The sequence below is a fragment of the Portunus trituberculatus genome, chromosome 36 (genome assembly GCF_017591435.1).
Source record: "Portunus trituberculatus isolate SZX2019 chromosome 36, ASM1759143v1, whole genome shotgun sequence".
NCBI classification, from domain to species: Eukaryota; Metazoa; Arthropoda; class Malacostraca; order Decapoda; family Portunidae; genus Portunus; species Portunus trituberculatus.
In genome coordinates this window covers 6714354-6724373 of record NC_059290.1, presented here as the reverse complement: position 1 = coordinate 6724373, position 10020 = coordinate 6714354, and the positions used below count along the sequence as shown (strand labels likewise).

The 10020-nt window shown below is 40.0% G+C and overlaps 2 protein-coding genes across 3 annotated transcripts; one reads left to right on the top strand and one right to left on the bottom strand.

The window, feature by feature from the left end:
• The first annotated feature begins 2048 nt into the window (after positions 1 to 2048).
• Positions 2049 to 3126, top strand: LOC123513458. Its single transcript, XM_045270619.1, has 2 exons — positions 2049 to 2574; positions 2936 to 3126. The coding sequence occupies exons 1-2, from the start codon at positions 2049 to 2051 to the stop codon at positions 3124 to 3126; spliced, it is 717 nt and encodes a 238-aa protein (XP_045126554.1).
• Positions 3127 to 5519: 2393 nt separating this feature from the next.
• Positions 5520 to 9662, bottom strand: LOC123513705. 2 transcript variants are annotated; one of them, XM_045271080.1, is made up of 3 exons: positions 8636 to 9662; positions 7174 to 7346; positions 5520 to 6145 (listed from the first exon to the last, which is right to left on the bottom strand). In XM_045271080.1, the coding sequence occupies exons 1-3, from the start codon at positions 8820 to 8822 to the stop codon at positions 5579 to 5581; spliced, it is 927 nt and encodes a 308-aa protein (XP_045127015.1). In that variant the 5' UTR covers positions 8823 to 9662; the 3' UTR covers positions 5520 to 5578. The 2 variants fall into 2 exon arrangements, with proteins under 2 accessions (XP_045127015.1, XP_045127016.1); XM_045271081.1 differs by having other exon boundaries at positions 7174 to 7226.
• Positions 9663 to 10020: the final 358 nt, after the last annotated feature.

Below are 10020 nucleotides of genomic sequence, written 5' to 3'. Positions count from 1 at the left end.
CAAACTACCATCACCTTATACCAAACTGATGCTAAATTAACTCAACATATAATAAACTTCATCATAATGCAATTGTAACCCTCTATAATGAGAATATAGGCACAGTTTTCACCCAGCACCAATTCAAGCGTCAAATTCAAACTGGTTCCTTGTCCCTCCCATTGCCAGTAATGTCTTCTCATAAGCCCTCAGCATTTATAAGATGCATGTTTCTGTGGCAGAGTCTGTTAAGGAGTTCAGCAGTGTATAATGCAGTTAATGAACATTTTATACTTTCTATTTCCCGCATATGCTATTATTCTGCTGTCAGTGTTATCCAAAGGCAACATTAACACTAAATGATTCTTAACCTTATACATATCATATATCATATGTTATTTTACCTTCCTAAAGATAAAGAAACCAAAATTAGATAACAGCTTCAGCTACAGAGGTCACCAAAAGGGAGGAATATTATAAAGACAGGTCAAATAAAGTGAAATAGTTAGGAGGTGCATGAAAATCATTTTTTTGTAGTAAAGAAGAAATTAGAGAAAATTATAAAATAGATAGATGAATAAATAAAATAGGGAAATGTTACACTGAAATGGATGTTTTTATGTAGGAGGGGGAAAGCTAGTCACAGGCAAAATAAAAAAATAAATAAATAAATAAAAAGAGAGCCCACTTAGTAACTAGTCCCCTTGCAGGTCCAAGAGAGTTTGACAGAAAAGAGATACCTTGAAATCTTCCTCTAAAATGATGTCAAGTCGTAGGAAGATGGAAACATTGAACTAGGTAGGGAGTTCCAAAGTTTACCAGAGAAAGGTATGAATGATTAAGAGTATTGGCAAACTCTTGCAATAAAGAGTTGGACCGAATATGGATGAGAGGAAGAAGACAGCCTTGTGTAGCAAGGCCGCAGGAGGAGGGAAGGCATGCAGTTAGCATGAAAATAGCAGAAGATGGCAAGAGATGCAACGAAGCATGCAAAGAGTTCCAGAGTTTACCAGAGAAAGGTACAAATGATTGAGAGTACCGGTTAACTCTTCTAATAAGAGTGTTGGACAGAATAGATGAAGCCATTACAAAAGGCTATTCTGCCGACTATCAACTGAACAGAACTGATGTCCCACCAGAAAAAAAAAAAAAAAAAAAAAAAACTAAGCGTCAGATAATCGTTGGTTGGGTTAAGCTATGGAATTATTGCAGTTCCAACCAATACACCACATGTAACTATACACATTCTCACGGTCTAGCTCACACTTCTATGAGCATTTCTAACCCACATTTTATCCTATCGGAAATTAAGGTAAATTTGCAGTTTGAGCCAATACACCCTATCTCAAATTTCTTTTTAAGTCCAACAAGCTTGGGGACCTCCTGGGAAAGTGGGGGTTTTGGGTGGGGAAAGCAAAAATTAGGCAATTGGGGGGGGTAGAAAAATCTAAGGAAAAAATACCCATTTTTAAGAGGAAAAAAGGGGGAAATCACAAAATTCATGAGTACTTTCCACTGAAATTATCCTAACCTAATAATAACTGCTAGCCGGGGGGGCTGCACCCCCCGGAACCCCTAAACTATCCTAACCTAACCAAACCTACCAATCCAAAAAAATCTAAGGACAAATACCTAATGTAACGTAACCCCGGACCCCACCTACAACATTAACCTAACCTTAAGGAAAAATTAATGGAAAATTTTCACTGAAATGATCCTAACATAACATAATAACCTGCATAACAGTAACGGGCAGCCTCCGCTCACTTCGCTCGCTCCGGCGACTGAATTATTACCTCTTCACACATCTACATACCGCCGAGGGCAAACAGTCAACGAAACTAGCAATGCAACACCACAGGTGTTTGTCTTGTCTGAAAAAATTATCCTAACCAAACCTAACCTAACCTAGCCAGGTGGTGCTCCCTTGACCCCCAGTTACAGTTGCTAATTTAACCTATCAGTACATGATTTAATCAGCAAGGGTTCTCAACCTGAACGCCCATTAACAACATTAACATAACATTAACACAAGTTATCATCACCCTTAAGCGTGGTTCACACGAGGAATGTTTACCCATGATCCGGGAACAAGTTTTCCAATGTTCCGGGAATTTATTCCACCTGATGTTCACACGGTACTGAAGTTTATTCCTGAGACGGCAGACCGATATCGCAACAAGATCAAGATCAAGCACCCTGGTGGTCAACTCAAGTGTTTGTTTATAAGCACCACCATGCCGAGCCACGCACACCACATCAACCACAATCGACGACAACAAGGCCTCACCCGACAGCAATGGGGCCACTTCATTCTTGCCATATGTCTGATGAGGGAACGGGATGAACAACCCCGTGTTTGGACACGTCCCTGGCTATCAAGGAGGCGTCAGGAGAGCGTGTACTTCCGACTGGTGAGGGAGTTGTCGCTAGAAGACCCAGGTGCACTTCGGGAGTGGATTCGCCTGGACCGCACCCAATTCCATCATGTGCTACAGTTGGTGACGCCTCTCATAGAGAAGCAAAGCACCAATATGAGGCAACCCGTCAGTGCTGGAGAACGACTGATGCTCACTTTAAGATACCTCGCATCAGGTTAGTATTAAGATAATTTATTAGCATAGGGCATCTTTTCTGGGCTAAGATATATAGTTTGGGGTATTATTACAGTCCCACGCCAGTCTAGAAACTGTGAACTGGCTTTTCTTGTCCAGCCCTTCTGGCCAACAGTAGATTCGGTTAAGTTAGGTTATGCTATATATTTACAAAGTCCATATTCTGGCATATTCTGTGCAGAATAGGCCCGCCTTCAGAATCGGCCTAAAACTTGGTCCTACACATTGTACTAACATGAATGAAGGTTTAAATGAGCACTCATAACTTAGCCTAACCTAATCGGCCTAAAACTTGGTCCTGCAAGTTTTTGGTAATTGATGTACCATTGTTATCTTTTCAGGCGAAACTCAGAAGTCATTGGCCTACCAATTTCGGATTAGTCGGAACCTGGTGTGCAGCATTATCCCGGAGGTGTGTCAGGCAATTTATCAAGTGCTGAAAACAACATACCTACGTATGCCTAACACCACAGAAGAATGGCGCAGATTGCCAGTGATTATTTCTCTCAGGGGCAGTTTCCTATGTGCATAGGGGCATTGGATGGGAAAAGGGTATTAGTACAAAAGCCAACCAATTCAGGTTCAAAATTCTATGACTACAAAGGTCATTTTAGCATGATTTTATTAGCTGTGGTGGATGCAGACTATAAGTTCATCTATGTGGATGTTGGTGCTTGTGGCCGGGCAAGTGATGGAGGAGTTTGGGACAGGTGCTCTCTGAAAAGGGCATTGGAAGCCCAAAACAATGTCTTACATATACCCCAGTGTAACACCCTTCCCTTCTCTGACAAACAATGTCCCTTCGTACTGGTAGGAGATGATGCTTTCCCACTAAAGTCACATTTAATGAAACCTTATCCAGGAAAACAATTGAGCAAAGAACAAATAATATTTAATTATCGACTTTCCCGAGCTCGCAGAACTTCAGAAAATGCATTTGGAATTTTGGGATCACGTTTTCAGGTATTTAGAACACCTATTAGATCATCTCCTACCACAGTAAAGGATATTGTACTTTCTGCTGTAACTTTACATAATTATCTAAGGGTATGTTCCAAAGAGTCATACATTCCACCAGACATGCTAGACAGGGAGGACATACAAAATGTAGAGTTGCATAGAGGTCAGTGGCACCAGCATCCACATGGTGGACTTGAAAGGCTGCCATTGGTAGCTAGAGGTCATGCACAAGATGCCAAGGGAGTCAGAGAAACTTTAAAGCAATACTTCAATAATGAAGGTAAAGTACCTTGGCAAGATGTAATGTGCTTTCTACACTAGGCTATGCATAAATGTTTGTGTTTTGTATGTATGTGTGTGCATTTTACATAGTGACCTGTCTCCATATCTCCATTTGTCTAATTTTTGCTCAAAGTTTTGCACATTGTGCTGCCACTACCTCATTTAAAGCTTTCCACTTTTCCACTGTTCTATGTTTTTGTCATCATATCCTTGTCATATAATTAAATGCAACTCTAGTATTTGATCATATTTTCTATGTTACTCCATATGAGGCGCCCCGAGCCAGAGGGAACCAACCCTCAAAAATACGAAAATTGAGTTAAAGGCGGGATCATGTTGTCGAAGGGTGTAAAAGTCGTATAAAATTGTCGGCCAAGTGAAATACGACCATATGGGTACCTATACGAAGCCTCAAAGTGGAGTGATAATGCGTAAAAAATGTCGCGACAAACTTCTCCGATCTGCGAGCCAAAAGGTACCAAGAGCAGGGAGGTGTGGCTGAGCCTCGCCGTGCACTCCCCAATCAGCGGCGAGTATTCTCGTGACTCATAGCGCGCGCCCCACCTCGGCCAATCACAGCCTTTGTTTACTTTAGCCCAGAGTCTCCCGCCAAATCCTTCCTTCCCTCCCTTGCCAGGCCCATTACTCCCGCATCAGCTACACCAAATCATAGAAAATAAATTTTAAAATACAATATCACAATCTTCTATACAGATACATCTCACACTATAATCTCTTCAGAAATGAAGAGAAAATAGGGAAATAAAACATTTTCGGGAATAAAAGTTGCGCTAGGGGGAACTATTGCTTTATTCGCTCATAAAAAAAATTCGTAAAAAATCGAGTTAAAAGCATATCGTCATAATTTTTTTACATAATGCTTGTTTTATCATACACTTTGAAAAAATGAACCTAAAACATAACCTTCCTGGGAAAAAATAATCTCTGTAAAAGTTAAAACATAGAATATACTATTAAAAACCACATGGCATGACAGGTCTTGCCGAGACCTTTCAAATGATGTATAATATGATAATATTGTGACCAATCTTACGGTAGGGGGAAATATTGCTTTATTCGCTCATAAAAAAATTCGTAAAAAATCGAGTTAAAAGCATATCGTCATAATTTTTTTACATAATGCTTGTTTTATCATACACTTTGAAAAAATTAACCTAAAACATAACCTTCCTGGGAAAAAAACTTCCGCTATGGGTGTAGGGGTATTTATAATAATCTCTGTAAAAGTTAAAACATAGAATATACTATTAAAAAACACATGGCATGACAGGTCTTGCCGAGACCTTTCCAATGATGTATAATATGATAATATTGTGACCGATCTTACAGTAGTATTAATTGTTCAACTTTAAACGCGTTTTTCTCGAAAGTAGGTTCGTGTGGGTTGGTTCCCTCTGGCTCCGGGCGCCTCATATATCTTGCCTGCTATGTACGACTGTATCAAAAGCCTTTTTTATATTTAAATATGCTGTAACCACCCAGCCATCTCTATTATCTAGTGTGAAGAGGTGTGTGTGTGTGTGTGTGTGTGTGTGTGTGTGTGTGTGTGTGTGTGTGTGTGTGTGTGTGTGTGTGTGTAGAGGGTGGCAGGAGGTGGAGAGAGTTTATGCACACTTTTCAAGTGCATTACATTATAAGAGGCAAGGAAATAAAGAGACAACCTTATGGACTTATTTTACTTAACCAAAAATATCAGCTGAATGCAATAATTACAGAAAATGTTATAAATGTACAAATGCTAAAAAATGTTCTGTTATTACAATTTTTTTTTTTTTTTTTACAAAATCCTCATATACCTTTTGAGCACTATTCAAAATAGCAAAACTAAGTTCATACTGCATGTGTGATGGAACTAGATTTATGATATTTTCAATCATTGACCCAACACACTTGGAGAATGAAGGGGTCAGTGGTTCTTGTGCACTCATTTGTAATGCAACTTCTAATGCTGAATCATATGCCTTGGCTCGTTTCCTCTTCATGGCATTCGAAGACAAATGCCTAGGCTGGCCTTCAGCTGCTGACAAAACTGGACTAGATGATGATGGAGTCGTCAGAAGGGATGATGAAGCTGAACTTGTAAGTGACCCAGGGTTGTGTTCCTTACTGAATGTCCTCAAGGCATCAGCAAGATCATTTGCAGTCACCTGTTTGGCTTGTTCAGTGGAATGACTGATCTGGTCTGTTTCAAAACCAGTTTCCTCAAGTCCCTCACATATACTGGCTTCTTCAACTAAATAGATGGATGACTCTTCAGGTGGAAATTCTGGCATGGGTAATGAAGGTTCCTGTTGAAAAAAAAATATGTTGTATTACTGATAACAGTACTGTATTTTTGTAAGTTAAGGAAAAAAAGTCAGTAGGATAACACAACAGACACAAATGGTAAATCTGCTCACCACACCTAAATTAATCCTGATAATGCAATGTTTATAAACATTTTTCCACCCCAAATCATTTGTTCTCCTATTGAATTCCTAACGAACCTACAGTATGACATGTCCAAATAAGGCTGGTGTCATTAACAAGTACCATAGCTTAAATTTGTGAAAATGTGATCAAGGAAAGATGGACCAAGAAGCATTTGGAAGAGAATAATATAATTAATGATAATTTGATTTAGGAAAGGAAGATCATGTGTAACAAACCTAATATACTTTTGCTCTGTAATCATAGACATAACACAAGATGGGTTGACAGTGTATTTTGGGATAAGAAAAAGACATGAGAAAATTTAATAAAAAAAAATTGAAAATAGACGGGGAATAACAGGAACATTGCTGGAGTGGATGGAAGATTTTCTAACTGGAAGAACAATGAGGGTGATAATCAGAGGCAAAGAGTCCTTCATGAAAAACAGCTTCCCTCATAGAGTGATAAGACATTTGAAATGGGCTGAATAAGGAGGCGGTGTGTGCAAAGTCAATACTTAAAGAAAAAATTAGACAAAGTGAGATACAGAGACGGGGCAGCACGAGCATAGGCTCCCCTCCCGTAATAAAATACAACTAGGTGAATACTAAATACACAAATAACCATCCTCATTGACATTATGTTCTCTTTAATCCTGTTTTATGAATAAATTAGATCATATGACTTTTGATGATGTGTGCTTCTGCTCGTGTGTGTGTGTGTGTGTGTGTGGGTAACCAAAAACAAGTTTTCCTATGATTGCAATAAAACTGAGTAAACCATTGGACCGTTATGTGATTGAAACTTATAAATATTATTATGGCATTACATAATTATTATAGGAAAATCTTATGATAGTACCATTATCACCCCAATCAGAGTTTTGAAGCACACTATAAAATACCTTGTGTGTTGGTCCCGACCAGCTTGCCTCTGTTGTGAGCTCCTCACTTGGACCTAGGAATGCAAGGCAGTCGTCATAATCCCATTTTGTAGGTGTCTTGCCTGCTGAGCCACTTGGTACTGACTGTATCTTTTTGTGCTCTCGCAGCTTCTTAAATTTAGCACGAACTTGATCTGTAATGAGCAATATATTTTTTTAATAAAACAATTAAATCAATTCCATATTCAGTTGTATGTATATGCTGCATTATTCATGACAGCTAGTCTAACTTTTGGTAAAATGTATATTCCTTAAGTATATTGTTTAGTATATTTTTCTTGAGTGGAGTTTCATTTGATATGAAATTACTAGACATCATAATTAGCACAGACAATAAATACTAAGTGCCCTGAAATTTTACAGCAATTAGTGCACAGGGGGTGATAAAAACTAAATAATAGTAAGTACACATTTTGGAATGCATTTTCCATCACAAATTATTATTAGGTTAGGCTGGATTAGGAATGACGTTAGGTTAGGCTAGGATAGTTATGTCATTGGATACATTCCCCAAGATATGTCATCAGTGAGGATTGTTTAAAGAAAGCTTTGTGACGGCTTACTGCCAATTTCACATTACTGTATGTGTATCAGGGCTGCCACAACATTGAAATATTCTTGCCTACAAAAAAAATATTTGTTTTTGGTCCAGGGTGGTGCAGGCCCTTGGCTAGCAAAGTGTGCCTCCCTATTGGTCTTGTGATAGTGGCCATCTTAATCTTGATTTTTATCTCATTGCTAGCATTTCAACCTAACTTAGCTAAACTAACCTAACCTAACAAAATTTTACCTAACCTAACTATATCTGCATCCAGCAGCTGGGCACCAGCAATACTGTTCAGTTTTAGGAAAATTTTACATTAATGCCAAGGTGGACTGGAGTAGATACAAGTCAGTTTTACCACTCTAAAATACTCAAAATTCATCTCAGCACTTCTTGTTTAAAAACTTTCTCTTGAGTAGCATGTCCCCAGACCAACACAGTTGTTCCACTATGCCTAAGCTTGTCTAGAAGAATAAATTTGAGGGAAATATCAACACTGCTGTATATGGCTTTGCCTCCAAAGTAAATATTTGCCAAAATTAGTAGCAGTTCTGAGGAGGTTAGGTTAGGGTAGGTTAGGTTAAGTTTGGTTGAGATATCTTGATCAAAACATCTAAGGTTTTCATTCACAGCACATCAAAATCTCCTGAATAAATATAGTTTCGTTTGAAAATATAAAACATTTGAACTTTTAAATTTGTGATAGAAAATGCCTGCCCAAACAGTAGTTTTATATGCAATACCTAATTGTGCAATGTACTTAATACGTCTACTCAAGCTGGCTAATCATTATACCTATATCTATATATTTGGCTGCACGGGTACCTAAACGTCTCTTTAAATGATATACATTACATAAATACTGTGAAGGAGCCTTACCTGCAGTCAAAGTGGTCATCGCTGGGTATTGAGCCTTGATTTCCTGGGCTATCTCACCAAACACTTTAAATCTGAGTTTATGCTTGGGATAGTCCACATTTTGTGGGTCCCAGAGGAATCTGTGCCCTTCTACCAGTTCGCACAAATATCTGATAACACTCCTGGGCCATAATAACTCATTCTCCATAATTTTAAACACTTGTCAACACACGAGGAGAGCAAGCAGCAAATCGTCGTCCAGTCGTGAGTTCCCGCGTAGCGTCAGCAAGTTCACCATCAGAACGGAACCTTGAAACCCGGGAACTTGCTGAGCCGGATCACAGTTTAGCCAAAGCTTGTTCCCGGATCATGGGTAAACATTCCTCGTGTGAACTGCACTTTAGTACCTTAGCTGCAAGCAGAAGGTCCTGCAGGGCGCGATTGGAAGCAGTTCCATATGGTGGCACGTGGTGCACTTGGATGGCGCTTAGGGATGTTCAAATTCAACAGATCTTGGCAAAGCACAGTGCGATTTCAGAAATGCACCACTCAACTAGTTTTCCTTATGGAATTTCACCATTGATTCGTAACAATTAAAACTACAACCAGAACAAACAGCCGCCATCTTGACACCCGGCATGGATGAGGTTAGCCACTTCACTGACCAGAAAGCCACGCATACAGCTGCTGATTGGGCCACATCACGAAACACACGAAGATCTGTGGTGATTCGCCCATATTGATTGTATTGGCCTCAATTCTATGACGTTCAATGATGCTATAATACGTCATAGAAAAACAAAGGTCTCATTGGCACAACGAATCTGATACAAATGAGCTTGTCCTAACCAAGGATTCTAGGGAGGATATACGGGTTTAATGGGCAGGCTGGAGGAATTGATTAGGGAACCTCACTTCCAACAGATGGCGCCCGGGTCGTAGGTAGTAAGGGTGTGAGGGATGGGGGGATCCATCAACGGGGGAAGATGAGCGCCGTTACAAGATTCAAACAGTCAGTCAGTCATGGGAAGGAGCGCAAGGCACATCAACCATTGCCCGCCTCTGCCTGGGCCACATCACGCTCAGTGCTCACTTGCATCGCCTACGTCAGTCTTGTGAGTTATGACCCCTTCTGCCCTTGGTGTAGGACTACCCTGAGGCCATGGAACATTTCCTCCTTCAATGCCCACGCCTCCTCTCTCAACATACTGCATTACGCTCTGGCTCTCCGCCTTGGCCATCACAATACTCGATCTGCCCACCCTCTTGGCGGCCTCAGGCGTCCACCTTTCCTAGCTACCTGCTGTTCTTCGCCTTACTTGTGCCTTCTTGAGGAAGACCGGCCAGCTACCACGCCTGTGATACTCACACAGGACTACCCCAGGGTTCATAAGGATCCATAGATT